The 19276-nt window shown below is 38.2% G+C and overlaps 1 protein-coding gene across 1 annotated transcript in view; it reads left to right on the plus strand.

The window, feature by feature from the left end:
- Window positions 1-19276, plus strand: part of Mctp2 (multiple C2 and transmembrane domain containing 2) — a 227462-nt gene that overhangs the window by 121401 nt on the left and 86785 nt on the right. Inside the window, 1 exon segment of the mRNA XM_032893415.1 lies at window positions 18165-18266. Within this exon segment, the coding sequence (XP_032749306.1) occupies window positions 18165-18266 (102 nt within the window).

A 19276-nucleotide genomic window follows, 5' to 3' on the forward strand; every position in this document is an offset into this window, starting at 1 on the left:
ACATTGACAAAGAGCCTGAAGGGACATGGACTCCTGATGGTCACAACAGTTGACTAAAATAACATATTATTTTCTCAAAATATCCCTCCCCATCTACAAAATCAGGGAAAGATACATCTTAATTCCTGTTTTAAACACAAACCAAACACCGCAGTCCAAGTTTGCATGATGGGAACAATCTGCCTCAGATTCAATTGTTCATTTATTTGATTAACAAACATGGATGAATTATCACTGGGCAGCTGGCAATTTTAGCATGCAGTGCTCTAGTTCTGGCCACAAAAAACCTTCCTCCTCCCTTGTAGCTTATTTCATGCTTTATATGCTACAAGGATACAGAAAGAAAATGAAAATAAAATCAATATACAATGTGACATGATAAGAACACAACACTGGGCCATCAAGAATATAGGGAAGCAGAGATAAGTTCTCCAAGGCTGTGGGCAGTGAGGGGTGCACAGGAAAGGGAACATTCAACCAGCAACTCAAGGAGATGACAGGGCAATCAATGTGAGTATTTGGGAAACTTGGAGGCAGAAGACAATTATGCTTAAAGGCTCAGAGGAAAAACTTTACCTGTCAACATCCAGGGACAGGTAGGAAGGCACTGTCAGAGGAATGCAGGGGACAGAGACAGTGGCCTATAGAACAGGGAGTGACCCACAGGTAGGGCAGGGCAGAGGTATGTCTTATAGTGCCCTGTAAGTCAAGAACCAAAGACTATAAATGATTCCAACTTTTATTTGGTGAGTTGGTAAGGGATGGGGAACCGCAGGTTTACATCATGTCTTAGGGTTTCTATAGCTGTGGTAAAACACCATCACCGAAAGCAAATGGATTGGGGAGAGTGTTTATTTCATTCTACAGTTCTGCATTTTGGTCCATTGCTAAGGAAAATGGGAGCAGAAACTCAAAGTAGGAGCCTGGAGACAGGAACTAGAGCAGAAGCAACATGAAGGGTGCTGCTTACTGGCTTGCTACTCATGGTTTACTCAACCTTCTTTCTTAGAGTACCCAGGACTACCAGCCCCAGGATGACATTGGTATAGTGAGCTGGCCCCTCCCACATCAATCATTAATCAAGAATCTGGTTGGGTATTATCTCAAATGAGGTTCCTCTTCACAGATGACTCTAGTTTGTATAGAGTTGACATAAAACTTGCAAGACACATCATTTGTTTCTTTTCAATACAAATAGCATGCGATACAATCAGGGGAAAGCCCCAGTTTAGCAGGCTCTGCTTACATAAAAGCCTGACCAGACTATAATCCTCTTAGTTGTCCTGGGGACACTCCATGGCATGAGTGGCGGGCTCTGCTGCTGCTATTCCATACAGCTGATTTGACTCACATTAACTTCTAATTCCTTGACTGACAGATTAGGAAAATGACCAAATCCTAGGGTAGATCTGTGTCTTCTTGACATCAGGTGGTCTACCTGCAACAAATTGACCTTTTCAAATTAATTTATTTCCTAATAGAATGTAGATTATAAGTGCGATTTTTAAATGTCACGACTCTCATTATAACTGAAATTCATAATCCAATAATTATTTAATTTTGGTTCTATTATCAAATAATACTGAACTGTGTTTGGAAGGGTTTGTTTAAAGCTTTAGCTCTATTTTTTTTTTCTTTAGTTTATGTTCCTTGAGGGCTGCACGCTGATGAAAGCAGTGCAGGTAATATGCTAAGTCATTCATTTTCTAACAACTTAGTCTTACATAGTTATTTTGGCAATTGAAAAGTTAGGAAACAAAAGCCCAGAAAGGATCCTGTACTGTAGCTGGCTAGTAAGCAAGATTTTTAACATAGACAGCCTCCTCTTGGAGTCTGAGCTCTTCAGAATTTCTTAGACAGTCATAGGGAGCACCCGTCAAGCATCATGCCACAAGGAAGGCTAAGGCTGTGTTGGCACAACTGTGATGTGATTGGCAAGAAAGACATGATAGGAGAGACATAGAAAATCTTGGGAGATATCTGTCCAATAGGCACAGAAAACCAAAAGTCCCAGAGAAACCCACAGGAAAGGAACAAGGTGCTCTGAGGGGTGGAAGAGAAGACATTGGGAAGCAGGGCTTTGAACTGGCTCAGGGAGGAGTCATGTGTTGACTGTGACTGGTCAATGAGCAAGAACAACACTGGAACAGCGATACAGAAGAAAGGCCATGAAGCAGGAACAAGGAGGGCCCAAGACAACAGTTGGAAGGGTAGAGGGACATTTGATATGTCTATTAGCAGGAATCAAGCGTGAGATTTGACAAAAACAGCGACTCTAGAGCAAACAGCCCACTAGGACCACAGGGTGAGAACATCCCAGAAGATCTGTTAGGTCTCCATGAAATGAATCTCCATGAATCTCAGGGTTTATATTTTATATTTCTTAGGAAAAGGGCTGATTCCTGTTTGTTTGTTTGTTTTTTCCAGTTATGTGAGAGAATCAAGAAAAGGGAGTGCTACTTATTTACTTTATAAGAGAATAAAAACTTCATTCATATATTGTTGTGTCTTGATCTGGTAGCACAATCCATAATCCCAGAAAAGTAGGCTGAGGTAGGCGAAGCACAAGTTCAAGACCTATTTGGGATGTAGAGTCAGTCATTGCCAGTCTGGATAATAAAGGAGATCTTAACTTAGCACAAAAGGAAACCTAGGGCTAGAACTCAGTGGTGGAACATTTGCCTAGCACGATAGAGGTCCTAGATTCAATGCTTCATACTACAAAAGTATCAAATTTATTTTATATTTAAGAGATTTTATAATGAGCAGCATATTAATTATTGAATGTGGGTATTTTCATGCAGTTGTCTTCTCTTACCTACGTCAAGGGCTAAAGTTCACTTACTATTTAATGGCATCTTACTTTGGGAACCTAATGGTAGGACAAAAAATTATGAGCAAAAGTAACTTGCAGGAAAGAGTTTATTTCGGCTTGCAGCTCCACATTGACAGTCCATCACTGAGGGAGGAGCTCAAACAGGGCAGGAAGCTGGAGACAAGAACTGGAGGAGAATCCAGGGAGGAAGTACTTTCTACTGGCTTGCTCAGCCAATCCCTTAGAGCATCCAGAACTACCAGCTCAGGGATGGCACCACTGACAGAGAGGTGGGTCAGCCCACATCCTTCACTAACGAAGAAAATACACTGCAGGGTTGCCAAGGAGTTAGCCTGGTGGAGGCATTTTATCAACTAAGATTCCCTCTTCCCAAATAACTCTAGCGCCTGTCAGGTTGACATAAAACTAGCCAGCTCAGTGAGGTAAGGCACAGTGAATTAAAAACTACCCAAGTCTAAGGTAGAGACTTTGCCTCAACTTTGCATTTTACTCAGTGGTAATGTGCTTGTGTCTGCTGCTGAAGTACATTTAAACTATTGAATAAAAGGGCTGTGCTAAACTCAACTACAGGATTTATTTTTTAATTTTGATTCCGTGTTTTTTCATTTTGAAATTAAAATGTAATTTCAACATTAACCTATCTCCCGCTGCCCTCATATGCACGGGGGCTTTTACAACCAGGGTGAAAGTACTATCTGGAGAATGGGCAATTTAATAGTTCAAACACTGGGGCTGGAGAGATGGCTCAGTGGGGCAAAGCATTCTCCTCTCCCAGAGATCCAGTTCATTCCCTTGTACTCACATAGTGGTTCACAATCATCTGTTACCCCACTCACAGGCAATCTGATATTCTCTTCTGGCCTGTGTGAACACCAGGTTTGAATGTAATACATAGACATAATACAGGCAAATTACCATACACATAAAGTCAAGCAAAATTAAAAATTCATAAATTAAAATTATAAACATCAGTGTTGATGAATTGTTTGAGGCACATATATTCTAATATATATTCATATATTTAAAGGTGAATATTCTAATATGTATTCAATGTGTATTAGAATAAAATATTCAAAGTCAAGGAGATATCCTTGCATATGCTTATTTTCTCATCAATGAAAAAAAAAAATCAGTGTTTCTTTTCTAGCCCATCTCCATTATTTTGTGTCAGCCTCTGATCCACAGAAACACTTTTCACCAGCGACACCTTTCTCCACCAATGACAGTTACAGCCACACTGGGCTAGGACCAGGTAGGAGATTTTAACTATCATTCCTGTTCCCCATCCTAATATCTCCAGATTTATTCTTGATGTTCTAGCAGCCAGCCTGCAGGAACCCCTCCGCTTACCCTGCCTACACTCTTTGGGAACTCTGCCTGAAAATATTTTTAACAAAATCATAGAAGAAATTTTCCCAATATTAAGAAGGAGATAACTTATGAAGGTACAAAGAATATACAGAATTCAAAATATACAGGACCAAAAAAGAAGTTACTCATAATACAAACTAATAATAACAATAAAATTAAGGAGATAAAAAGGATAGTAAATGATACGATGTAAAGCAGTATCATAGAGAGGTAGCTCCCTAACTAACATCTGACATTTTAGTGGAGACCCTGGGAGCCAGAAGGGCCTGGACACGAAGATGGCAGCCCAGACTACTAGACCCAGCAAATGCTAGAGTTAAATCATTTCATCAATCAAATGGACCTGGCAGACATCTACAGACCACGTCACTCAAATACAGACCCCCACACACACCACACTTACACACACACACACACACACACACACACACACACACACACACACACACACACACACACACAAACTCTTTCTTCCTGGAAGCACATGGAATCACATACTAGGACACAAATCAAGTCTCAACAGATACACATCTCAAAATCTTGAAAGGACTCTAACCAAGCAAGAGAATGACTTGTATAGTAGAGACTTCAAGATATTTAAGAAGGAAAATGAAAAAGACACCAGAAGTGTGCATCCCTGCTCATAGATGGGTAAGATGTGTCAAACAGCCATTCTACCAAAAGAAATCTGCAGATTCATTACAATCTCCAGCAAAAGTTTAGTACAACTCTTCACAGAAGTAGAGAAGCCAATCTTCAATTTCATATAGAAAGCATGTGTGTACACACACACACACACACACACACACACTAGCAGAATAGCTTAAATAATAGTCAATCATAAAAAGACTGCTGTATCATATTAAATTTTAAGTTGTACTTTAGAGTCATAGTAATAAAAACAGCATAGTATTGGCAAGACAAGAAATATATTGATCAGTAAAATTAAACATAAGCTCTAGACATGAGACCAGACACCTATGGATAACTGATTTTTAAACAAAAAAAGCTCCAAAATTCATACTTGAGAAAAGACAGCATTTTCAAGAAATGGTTCAGTTCAAACTGAATGGCTGCATGTACAACACTCCTCCATTGCTAGTGGGAGTGCAAACTTGTATAGCCTCTGTGAAAATCATTGATGTGGCATTTTCTCAGAAGTTAGGAATAGATCTACTTCAAGATTCAGATATAACAATCTTGGATATATCCAAAGGACTCTATATTCTACTACAAAGACACTTGCCCAACCATATTCATTGCCATTCTATTCATAATAGCCAGAAATGAAATAGCCTAGATATCCATCAAGAGATGAATGGATAATGAAATGTGGTATATTTACACAGTGGGAAATTATACAGCTGTTCAGAATGAAGAATTCACAGGTAAATAGATGGAGCTAGAAAAAAAAATCATGAGTGATGTAACCCAGACCTCAAAAGACAAATATGTATGCTATGTGGATCTTATCTTTTAAGCTTTCAACACGTGTGCTCTGATCTGAGTTACCACAGAGATTAGATACTTAATAAGCGACTGTAGAGAGGAGAGGATCTTCAAAGGATGGAAAATAGAATTTATTCCTGTGGACAGGAAAAGGGAAACTAGAATAGGAAGGCTAAATAGAGGGGAGATTTAGAGATAAGGTTAAAGGAGGAGACATAGGGCAGACAACTGATACCAAATGTCCTTTGAAAAACTGTATGGAAACCTACTATTGTAGAAACTTCCTAACATATGTAGTATTAGGAAAGGAATCCAAATGAGGCTATCAAATAATAGGGGAGACAGTGTCCCAACTAGACATCTTTTGTTACCAAATAAAATCTTCACTGTAAAGGATGGGTTACATCTTTCTGAGTTATTGGTCAATGGGGCTATATGGAAACCCCCAAACAACCCAAGCTCTTAGTTACTCTCCACAACCTAATGGTAATACCCTGTTGCTGAATAAAGCACTTCCTTGTGTCATTGAAAACATTAAAGCTGGTGTCTAATTAGAAGCTTCATGCCTAATGACTAGGGTTCACAGCACTGGAACATACTCTGAAAGATACTGAAAGAGAAGTTAATTATCAAGAGCACTCATATACAAACCCTGTGATCTACAACTGAAGAAAACAGGTATAGCCATCTTAATAGGTGAAAAAAGAGACTTCTCACCTAATCCACAGAGCTAGGAAAGGATCCTAAGTACCCACTAAAGAAAATAGCCACAAAGAGCATGTTGAAACTTTGAACAGTCATACAGAAAACATAAAGCCACACACGTCGATAAAAGAAACACTACTACAGCTAAAATTACATATTGACTCATATTTTCTAATAATATACACTTTAATTATCATTTTCTAATACCCCTAAATGAAAATAACTCTATTGTCTCAGCTCAATGAAATGCATTTTGGAACAAACTTGCCTCACCTTATGCAAGCACAGCCCATCAGGTCAAAGCAACCTATACCCAGAAATACCGTCTCAGGTGTAGTGTTTTGGTGGGGCGTACATATGTGCTGTGAGGAGCTGTCTTCCAAACAGCTTCACTAAATTAGCTTTATGGAACAAAATTTCTTCCTCTTCTTTTCTTTTCTCTTCTTTTCTTTTCTCTTCTTTTCTTTATATGAGTACACTGTAGCTGTCTTTAGACACACCAGAAGAGGACGCTGAATCCCATTACACATGGTTGTGAGCCACCATGTGGTGGCTGGGAATTGAACTCAGGACCTCTGGAAGAGCAGTCAGTGCTCTTATCCCCAATACCATACTCATCTCTATTTGCATTTTCAATGAAGTTGTTTTATGTGCAGTGGGCTTGCATGAGGAAAGAGACATGGCCAATCGTAAGTTTTCATTTGTTTGTTCCTGTGTTCTAAGGTTAAGATGGAATTTTGGCCAGTAAAGTAAAATAATAGTATATTTTTAGATCACACTAACAAGTTTAGGATCAATATAGAAGTTAGAAGTGGAATGGTGCCAGAATTTGGTTTGGGAGTATAGATTTGGTCAATAAATCAACCCATGCAGTCTTGGAGAACAGGGTAGATGAAAATGAAAAAGGGATACATCACTTGGGCTATTATTGAATAGAAACAAGACTTAAGTCCCCATGTAGAGTGACAGAAGTAATTTTTATATGGATGTATATATGAGGGAACAATGTATAGTGTTCATGTGCCCACAGGTGCCAAATGTATAGGTACTTAGAACTAATTGCAGTTGTAGGCCACCTGACTTGAGTCTTCTGGAAGAGCAATGCATGATCTAAACCACTGAACTATCTCTCCAGACCCTTAAATTGTCACCTTTCAGGATAAACGTTCAATTGTTATTAGGTATTTCTCCAAGTATACGTAGTAATTTAAAAAAAAAAAAAGGTAAAATGTGGTGAAAAGTCAATTAGCTGTGTTCTGCCCTAGCATCAGGGCACAGGTGTCATTTAACCCCTGTGTGTCATATATAATGAATACTATTGGGTCAAATCTGTCTAGCATTGGGCCAATTCCATCAGACTGAGAGCGTGAGAGTGCCTGGTAGGGTTCTCCCAATGTCCTAAATGAAAACATGGTGAGTACTAGGCTGTGTGTCATGTGCTCAGAATGCTATATCTTGATTGCAATGAATTTTTCTATCAAATAACAAGACATTAAGTGAAAGTAAAATCTTACTTTCATCTGCTTTGAGACATCTAAAACAGTGATGTGAAGCAGGAAAGTATAGTGTATGGATATAAATAAGACACATACCATAAATACAATACATAATGGATGCTCTAAGAATGCAAAACTATGAATTACTACCCTGATTATAGGAAACATGGCCTTGTGTGTGTGTAAGATTTCACATTTTATTTCTGAGAGGAAATATTTCTTAAAATATAAGATTAGAATAAAAATGTATGTCATCCATTCAGCTTTAAATATTTTTTTTAAAAATCATGGATTAGAGCTATAACTTAGTGGGAATTTGATGTTCTATCAACCCTGGCACTGAAAAATTAACCCAAATAAACATAAAAACTCCAAATGTAAACAGACTGAAAATAATACTTCATTGTTCCTGAGGCCTCAATTCTGCAAGGTCTGCAGAAAGTGAGCCCTTCACCTGATGCCTTAGAGCATACAGTTTCTGAGCATATTATAAGCATATTATGAGATAAATTTCAGACATTCAAGGTGTAATTCTCAAATTTTAGACAATAAAAGTATCAGTGTGATATGTCTATCCAAGCATAAAACTGGAAAATGTTGTACTCCAATACCTGCTTAACATGGTTCAGGCTACCTCAGTAGAGTCCAAAGAGGCAGAAATTTTAGTATTGCCATGGTGCTCAAATCTCCTATTTATATATTAGCAAAGAAGAAACAAAGAAATATCAAACAACCTGGCTATTAAAGAAAAATTCTGAATTAGTCAATACGTATAGCAAGACTGCAATTAGTGGGTTCTTAAAACTTCCAACACCACAACATAAAACTAAGCACGTGGCCAAAAGCATACTTGTACCTTGATCGGTTTAGTAACTAAACATAAAGGTTGGAATTCAGTTAAACAACCCAAGAAAAAGGAATGAGAAAGACTAAGAAAACTAGAGAAGAATTGATAAAGGTTGAGCCAGCATAGCGCAGTGACAGAATGCTTGCCCAGCATGTGTAAAGCTGTGAGTTCTCTACCAGCACTGAGGCAGAAGGAGACAGACACATGAGAAAGAGCACAGGAAAACAGTGAGGCAGTAGATAGGGTAAGTCCAAAATTGTACTAAAGTATTGACAAACCACTTACAGGGATAAAGAAAAATGCAGGTAGAATGAGACACAATAAACAAAACGTGGTTATGAATATCAGCCCCAATTCTCAGTGAGAGACCAAGAGAGAAGGCCAAGCTGGAGAAGCAGATGTGAGATAACCCAAGTGCTATACAGATATTTACTTTCTCCAAAGGAACTATAAGGCTGTCTCACCCTTGGAAGAAATAATATGTAAAAAAAGACCAAAGAAACTTACCTTTAAAAGTATAATTAGAAGGTTTTGGATATCAGAGAGTGAATATGCCACTCAGTGAAAATGATCAGTTATGGAAAGTTTTAGAAAACTTTTCAATTGATTGTAACCTTTTTCTATGCATTCTCTTCTCTGACTTTCAAGAAAATAACATGTTACTTGTGTTTCAAAAATCCGAAGGAGATGAGTACTCCTGATACTATTTAAATGCACTATGAGCATAAAAGCTGAAAAATGTATTGTATTATTTCTTTTAATTAGAGTAAATCATAGCAAGAAGAAATTTAAGAAATAGAAAAATGCGTGTTTCTTGTATATGAGAAGGGCTCATCACATTAGTAAAGGTATTGTATAATTGGTACCAATGATGTATTAAAAAGTGAGATGTTCCCTAGAAGTATCACTAGATGTGGAAGGGATACTTGAAGAGTCTACTCCTGCTCCTGATTATGGACACAGTAGTCCAATCATTTATCTGTCACATTAGTTGTTTATTTGGCATCGTAACCAAAACATATGCCATAGACAAAGAAAGGAAGAAACACTTATTTTTGCTGTTGGTATAGAAGTTTCAGTCCATGGTCTTATGGCCCCATGTACTCTGAAACAAAACAGTATGATGGTATGATGCAGGCTATTTCAAATTATATGGAAAAACATTACCTACATCTTAACTAAAAAAAAATCATATTTTAAAAGAGGGTTATCTCATAATTTCAGATACCTGTAAACATAAATTGTGGTTGATAAATGTTAGTTGATAAGTAACAGGATACAAGACATCAGTGAGATACATATTAAGAAAGCAAGATCAACTGTATTCATTAGAAAAATAAAAACTTAAAAAAACACCAAAGACTGAAACATAAAACAAATAGAAGTCTATGTCTTAAGTCTATGTGAAGTTATTCTAGAACCTTACTGAAGGATAGAACACTAGCTAGAGATCATTTAACATTAGCTAAATGTGAAGCATGGCATCACCGTGTAGAGGATAAAAGATTTGGTAAGAGACTTAGAATCAGCTGCCTAAGGAGTTAGGGTAAAACATTGAATTAAGCACGGCAATATTTTCAAGATAAATTAGACAGTGGACACTTAAAAGTGTGCAAGCTCTTTTTGATTCCTCCCAGTTACCATCAGGACTATCTGCTAAGACTTTATTGCTAAAGATCCTACATACTTTACTTCCAGGATATATTAAGGGGGAACTGAGCTGGAAGCTGTCTACCTACTTCCCAGCCATATGCAGTGTGCAGCCTGTTGACTAATGTCCCTATACAGCTCTGAACCCCATTGACTATAATACCAATCTGTGAAGCAGGATGCACCCACTGGTGCAGTAGGGGCATGGCTGTTATGGTGGTAACCAACTGTACTCTGATTTGTACTTAAGGCCCATTCCATAATTCACAATCCCATAGCTGGGGGAATTTTCGGTCCTCATGGTGATTTCATTGCTGTTTATTAGAATTGACATGGTACTAACATGCCTTCTAAAGAAAATGGTAGTCCCAACCTTAATAAGAGAAGCTTCTCTGAATATAGAGATGATGGATGATTAATAGGGGTCTCTGTGTATAGGCCCATATAGGTCCTTCGTACCACCTCCATTCTGAATGACTATTGGAGAAGAGAGGGCAGAAAAAAAAGGTAAAGAGTCTAAAGATGAGGAGAAGGGCCGTGAAATCCTGTCCTTCTAGAAGTAACATAGACAATGTAGTCATGATCTCACAGCAGCTGCAGTGTCTGCAAATGGCACAAGACTAGATTCTGTAAATCGATAATTAGGGATCTGGGAGGGGCCCATGTATTCCTACCCCTTCTTGCTTAACTATGGGATATCAGTGGATCCTGAGAAGGTTATTAATTGCGTTCAGCTGTGCCTCCACTGACAAGCCTACCATGCCTCAGTGAACAATTCCAATCCTATGGTCAAACATGTGATGCTTATTAAACTGGGTGAGTCTAAAAGCCAAAAGGCATGACTGGGGAAGGGACTTAGTCCTCAGTGAACGAATGGAAAAGGAATAGTAAGAGACAAAATTCCTAAGATCCTCAGATGTCAGTCTATGTAGCCTAAACCCCAGTTGCTATGGAAAATTGGAAGGCAAAAGATGGAATGGATAGGAGACAAAACAAAACAAGGCAAAAGAAAACACCAGAATTCTAGCCCATGAACACAAGTTTGCAGCCAGCCTGGATTGCCTTTAATTACCGAGTCTAAGACAAGTCAACCAGGCAGAAAAGTTAACCCAAAACAGAAACCCTGAGCACAGAAATGCCTTATCTAGTTATGGTCTTGGTGATTAAGAATGTAGCATGAGCTGATAAATCAGGGACTGACCCACTGGCTTTTTTACAAGTGACTTGAATTCTTGGTCTTGGGTTACTTATTGCTGACATGAGGATAACTCTTCCATGTATCTTGAGAGGATAAGTGAACTGGCAAATGTTAAGCAATCAGCCCATGCACACTGGGCCTGGCCATCATCTTCCTTTACCTTGTGTTACAATATAAACGCTCCAATTAATTTAAGAAACAGGATCAAGAAACCCGGCCAAGGGTTTTCATCACCAACTGGCAAAAAGGGATGCCTTGAAATGCTGTCTGAAAGAGTTACTCGGATTAAAATGGTTTAGCATGCCACATACACGTGTCTTATACATTTATCGTCTGGATATCTATTTTAAAGAAGAACCCTGGACTCACAGAGATGAAGTAATTATGTGCACTCATACAGACACAGAATATCAGAAAGGGGAACTGAGTCTAAGTCTGTCCGATTTCACAAAGTAGGCTCATTGGTTGTTTACAAGAGCACAAATGTACGAGACACCAGCTTATTTCTCTAATCTAAAATTCCCTGAGCTGGAAATTGCAGGGAAAAAGACAACCTTCTTCACTGGGAATGTAAGTCTGGAAATGTGAATCACTAAAGGATTTCAGGAAACCAACCAGGTAAGGCTTCTTTAAACCTTAAAATTACCCACCCCCATGACTCAGCCATTCTATCAAGGGGATGACATCAGACATGAATGAATGATAGAAGCAGCTATGCATCAACAACTCAACACAGCCTATAAGTGCCTTAGACTGGGGTGAATTTAAAGAACCATAACACAGTTCATCGAAACTACTCAAACCAGGTTGTGTCCTGTAACCCTAGATGCTCTGAGGGCTGAGGCGGGATAATGGTAAATTCAAGCCCTCCATGGGCTACAGGATGAGCTCGAGGCCAAGGTAACCAACTTAGTAAGACCCTGTTTCAAAATGTAAAGGAAAAAAAATTAGCTGGGAGATATAGCTCAATGTGAGCATGCTTGCCCAGACTGCCTGAGGCCCTGCTGTTACCAATGTATTCAAACACATATCTTTGTATCTATGTATATAATTTCTGTGCGTATGAATTATATTAAAAAAGAGATATTAAACATATACCGCCTATTTAACAATTCCTATGTGACTGCTCATGTATTTCACCTCCACGATAATGTAGCTTTATTATTTACAATTTAAGAATTAAGAGACAAGAACAGAGGAGCTATGTGCTGTAAACGATCCTATCCAAACTAACCTTGAAGTGAAGCTAAAATACGAACTCAGTTTATCTACCTCTAGGGTCTACCTCAGACATCGCCTATCCTATTTTCATTTTTTAATGAAAAGTTTTTATAAAAAAACTATAAATAAAACTACCAGATACCAAAATTATCCAAACATATAAATATATTTGATAGTGTAAGTGATAAGATAAAGCTCAGAATAGGTATTCCATTGAGAAAGGCACTGAGATGTATGGATTACACTTTTTATAAGAGACAGAAGTAATTATTTAACATTGTAAATTATAGATGTGTTTGTCCAAAAATATTGTTTTTTATGATTGTTATTTTTTATAATCTCTCCCATAACATTTAGAATCATTTGGATAGCTTGTGTGGAAATATCTCATATTTTAGGAAGAGTGGCAATGAGAAGCCCTAAGCAAGTTCAGATCTGGGTTTGCCTTCTGGCCCAAGACTGGCTGCCTTGGAGGAGAGAAGTGAGATGTGGTGTGAGGGCCAAGGAGGGGGTTCTGGGCTCCCTTAGCTCCCTGGTAGCTGTTCTCTCTGCTGGGCTAAGCATAGAGTCCTGAACATACTAATCCCTCATGCTATTTGTAACTCATGTCATTGAACCCACGCCTGATTCCAAGCTGCATGAAGAATGTGAAGTGCTCTCAGATAACATTGTTAATTGTCCCCTCGCCAAGCCATGTGTCTCTCCTTGTCATATTGGGGAACCATTTCTCAGCTGCTGTGCCATACTGTAGTCACACATTTTTTTAAATTTTTTTTTTTGTCACATGGATTGGAGAATAGTATTTGATACAGGAAGCTAGCCTACATTCAAATGTTCTGTCTTTTCTAGTTAGAAGGTCAAATAGTGATAGAATCAATACGATTTTTTTTACTCAGGGTTTTGTTCTTAAAGGCATGTCTTTCTTCCTTAAGCTCTCCTTCATATTGACCCTGATTAACTTTGGTAACATGTTACATCAAAGAGTTTTATAGTGAATCACAATAAAGATAATTGTTGTCTGGGAAAAAAATGCAACTGGGAAATTTTTTTCTTTGTCCCCCCAGCTGCAGTATATTACATTCAGGTTATGGCTTTTAAAAAAAATGCATAGAGAATTCCTTTGACTCAAAAATTCTTAAATGTCAACCTTTTAAAAGTTTGTCATATTTACTGTACTTAAAATAAGCAGAAGTAATAATTTTATATAGAAAACATTAGTTTAAGAGTTATAAGAGTTATTAAAATACTTATTTTCTTAATATGATAATTTATAAGTTAATTTGTTTACAGTTTCACACATATACATATATATGTATATTACACACACGCATATACACACACATGCACACACTCACATGCATGCACACACACACACACACACACACACACACACACTGATACTTCCAACACTTATTGCTCTTATCTCCCTGCAACCTTTTTATCCTTCCTTCCTTCCTCTGCACAAATCTGTCTTTCACATTCATGTCTGCCCCTGTGACTGTAGCCCACCAAGATTAGCCAGCGCCATCTGTGTGATTGTCTTTGGAGCTGCTGCTTGGGTCCCTGTGGGCTCAGCAGAGGGTACACAACTAAAGGAAGTGACTTCCTCTCTCCCCAATCTGTGCAGAGCCACAGTTCAGAGGTGAAAGGAGGGGCCCCGGATGCCCTCTGTCCCTTCATGGGTAGTTATAGGCTGACTTTATAACACAAATTTTCATAGTAATTTTTTCTTTGATCCCAAGTCTCGAATTATTACTTAGTAACAGACTTCCTGGTGCTTTTAAAATCTTTGGATAATTACCAAAGAGTTACCTTTTACCATGCTCCAGATGGATGATTTATATCTCACACAGAAGGGAAAATAATCTAAGGTATGTAGAAATGTTCATTTTGTTCTATTCATGAAAGGTACTGTTCTAACTTAAGGAGAAATTTATTCCTAATAATTGCAGAGGTATTATTCCTAAGTATAGACTGTATATTCCTCGTTAGATTACATATCTTTTATATTACCCTGTGAAGATGCCTTGAATTATAGTCTAATATTTTCTTTCTTACCTACGAAGTTGAGTATAAAGATTATATAACAAATCTGTTTCAAGCTTTTACCTTACAGAAGTTTAATATATTAGCTGGAAGGTTATCTGAGAATCTTAGTTTGATGGAAATGTTAGTCTTAGCAGACATAAGCGCAGAAGATGCTCAAAATCAACATGGGGACCTATTTCCTTTTGTTGTGAATAAAAATGATTGTTTCTTCTGGATGAGCTGCCAGTGGTTTCCAAACCTTAGCTTAAGCTTCAGCTATCTTAATACTAGAGGTAAGAATTCACATAGATTCTCACCTCTGAATGGTCTTTTGGCTGCATTTTAATTTTCCAACAGTATGAAATTATTAAATTTTAGTATTAAAAATAACCTTCAGAATTCTCACTATAAATCCTGGGTATGACCTGAGTATGAAATGGGCCATGTTTAGCATTCATGGAATGCTATCATGTGGGAGTTGGGCAGATGCCCTTAGCATGTCAGACCAACTCTTCATCCTGTATGCAAGTGTTGACAGTACCGTTACACAATAAAACTGGTAAATATTTTCCAGAACATTCTCTTCTATTTTAGTCTCAATATTTGCAGTGATGGCACGTGTATAAAAACATCATAGTTGGTTTTCATTTTGAATATTACATAGCCATAAAGAGTGGTATATGTAAAATAATGTCATGAAATTACACTGATAGCTACACAATAAGCTTATAGACTTTATGTAGTTTTGACATTTTTTATTATCCTTAATCTTTTTTTTATAGTCCAGTCATTATCCCCCTCCAGATCCACCCTCTGACAGCTCCTCATCCAATTCCTTGTCCTCCAGTCTCCAAGAGGATGTCCTCCCAACCCTACCCCACCCTACCTGACCCTGCCAGGCCTCCCCATACCCTGGAACCTCAAGTCTCTCAAGGGTTAGTTGCGTCTTCCCTCACTGAGGTCAGACCAGGCAGTCAGTCCTCTGCTGTATACACGTCAGGGGTTCCGACCAGCTAGTGTATGCCACCTGGTTGGTGACTCAGCGTCTGCAAGATCTTGGGGGGCCAGGTTGAGATTTCTGGTCTTCCTATGGGGTCACCCTCCTGCAAAACTTCTTCCATCCTTTCCCTAATTAAACCACAGGAGTCCCCAACTTCAGTCCATTGGTTGGGTCAAAGTATCCACCTCTGCCTTGGTCAGCTGCTTTTTGGGCCTCAAAATTTAGGTACTTTTTTAAGTCTATTTTTATGAATATAAAGCTTCAGTTTAAAAACAGTGAGTTAGATGTTTGCTAAATTCCTATTTAATTTCTGATCCCGGGAAGGGATTGTGATATTTATATATGTCCAAAAGGAAAAAAGCTTTTAGTTTTTTAATTTTAAAATATTTAATATTTGTGTATTTTAACTTAATTTTCTATTAAAGTAGCAAATGTTACATTGTATCTCTGTTTTCTGATGATATCTTTAATGTTCCTACTTGGATTCTGAATTTTGCTGACACAATGGTAGGGACATTGAGTAACAGGAAATGGTCATTTACCAAATTTAAAAAAAAAAAAAAAACTCCTACGAAATATTTTTATATGGATACTTCGTGTTCTTTTATTGACCTTCCCTCGCCCTTAAGAAATCATGGAAAATTTAAGATAACATTACAAGAACTAAGGACAGAAACAAATCGAAGTTGGAAGCACTTCAGCTTGGCAAATTGACTTGCTGTTTTTGTATTTATGTCTTTCAACTTTAACACCCACAATTTATTAAGTGAGACTCTATGCCAGAGCGGAAGCCGAGGATCCTGTTTGGACACCGTTGAGGAAGGAAGCCGGGACTTTATGGGGCACCCCCTTCCTCTCAGCCACTGACCAGGAAAGCCATCTTTCCGTATGAAAGCTATTCAATCTGAGAGGTGGGGTGCTTTGGGAAGGAAGATGACCTCTCCCTTGTAAAGTGGAATTGCTGTTTCCCCACTGTGACTTACTCAACGCATTTCCACCAGTGTTTATAAGAACACTTGTGTGGAGGATTGTGGTGACAGCAATAGTCATTTAAAATATGGCTCAGATTCCTGGCCTTCCACTTTCCCAGGTTATTTGAATTATTAAGCATTACAGTCACAAATACAATGTTTGATAAGCTCAGGTGGTGCTGAGGCTCTTTTAGAGTATGTTTCCTATGCCACACGTTTCACCAGCATACCCACCACTGTGTCTCTGTACAAAAAGCATGGCTGCCCTCTATCTGAAGACAGAACGAGGAGTTCTTTGCTTAGCATGCTTTCAAGGGAGCCAACAGATTCCTGAACTGCCATGGGAAGGGTTTGCTTAGGTATCAAACATTCTGAGAATGGCAGGCAGCAAGCATAGTGCACGGAAGTGTTATGACGTGCAGGACGGAAGTCAGAGGGACTTGGTGCTGTCAAAGTTGGGTAGGCATGTTGTGTTTCTTGAATGACTTGGGACCTTGACCTTAACTTCAGCTAAGCTTTGATTTAATTAATTTGCATTGTTTTGGGGCCAGAGAACCACCAATAGCTTCATAATAGAAATTAGTTCCTTTCATCATTTCCTCATGATTCTTCAGCCTTCTTCGGCAATGATTTTATAATTAAAGTAAGACAGTAGAGCAAAGAGTTCTCTATTTGCTAGTTTCTTCCCATGTCTATGTTGCATTTGCCAGCACCAGAACATCACCAACAGTAGTATGTTATGAATAAGTAAACTTGGGTCCTCATTTGGATTTTACCTGGATTTTATTTATTTATTCTTCATTAATCTATTTTTTTCCCCTTCCAGGAACTAGTACATGGTACGACATACATTTAACTATTCTAGAGCCCCAGTCTTTTCTGATTCATTCCAGTTTTCCACTCTGTCATTATTTTCCCCATGACTTGACAACTTTTAGGATTATTGGCCAGAAATTTTGGAACGTTCCTCATATTTGAGTATGTGGAAAAGTATAGTCTCCACAATCAGGGGTGGTTTCCTGTTATGGTGTCATAATATGTACCACTAGGTTTCTGTCAACATACCACTTTTCGCTGGTGATTGTTACTTTACCTTCCTATTAATTATCATGTCTCTTTAAATTAAAAGTTGATCAATCTTGCAGTCAGTACCTGCCTGATATTTACTTCATGTGTAATCATTTGACAGTTAAAAAATGAGACCAGTGTAAAAAACTGTAAATAAATTACCAAATCGTGTTAGTAGCTACACAATGAATTGTAAAATACATATTTGCAGAGGCAAAAAAAAAATGAATACCTATACAACTTTGTTAAAGTTAGTTTGGGTTTTGCCACTTAAGACACACAGATCACAGCACTAATATTTACTTTGCCTTTTATTTCTAACAGATTAGAGATGGACAACCTAATTGCTACGTGTTAAAGAATAAAGATTTAGAGCAAGCATTCAAGGGGCTCATTTACTTAGAGTTGGACCTCATCTATAATCCGGTAAGTGCCCTCAGGATGTGCCTCCCAGCTTTTCAGTTCCTGAGACACTTGGTGCTTGGCCTGTGCAGACTCAGGTACTGTTAAAGATTTCAGTGGTGAAGCTAGAGAAAGGGTGGGGTTGTATTTGAACCTCAGTCGTAAACTTCATGCTAAAAGGTTCAGGTTTCAAACAGTTGAGCCAGCAGGATTGATGAGACTTAAATTCTCAGTAGTCTAAATGTCAAGGGAATAATTAAAAATAAAGGAAAAAGTAGTCTTGACATATCTATAGGAGCATTATATACTTTGTGTTTCTATATGTCATCTACAGACTGCATAGAGAGATGATACGTTATACAAAAATAGAATCCGCTCTAGAAACATAAATTTTATCACATATAATCCACAGAGATTTTATAGTGTATCTGTTTACTCTATGCTGTGCAAGCTGTGCGGTCTCTAAAACAATGTCTAGCATAGCTTTCTCTCTCTGTCTCTGTATTCTTAAATTGTCAGCTATGCTGAAATTGGGTTAGCCATCAGTATGAGTGTGTTCTTCCCAGTTTCTTTCTGTCCTGCTCAAGTGGGTCATCTGTACAGTTTGCAGGAGAGGTGACCTCTGCCAATCTACTGCTTTTCTCTGGGACGAACTTGTGTATAGATTATATGGAGATTACACTATTCAGCCAAGACAGGAGCAAGGTCTTGGGTGGAAAATGCGTTTGTTCACAGACACAGTGGAAGTAGATTTGGATTTCATTTTTTAAAGGTTTCCCTCACTCCGCTGGTTTGAACAAGTCAGTATATTCCCTGGGGTCTTAGTTTTCCCCTTCTAAACGAGCTACCAGGGCCCATTTGCTTGCTTTCTCAGGTCACTGGAGGTAATGGAATTGTCTGTGAAATGCTGTTTTTATGGACTGAGAACTGCCCTTCCTCTTTGAGGTACAATTGCCGAAAGTTTAGCTCAAAAATGAGAGGAGAAATTTTTCATCATTTAGATTAACATGAAAATGTAGGAAGCTCAGTGTTAG

Source organism: Rattus rattus, chromosome 2 (assembly GCF_011064425.1).
Source record: "Rattus rattus isolate New Zealand chromosome 2, Rrattus_CSIRO_v1, whole genome shotgun sequence".
Lineage (NCBI taxonomy): Eukaryota > Metazoa > Chordata > Mammalia > Rodentia > Muridae > Rattus > Rattus rattus.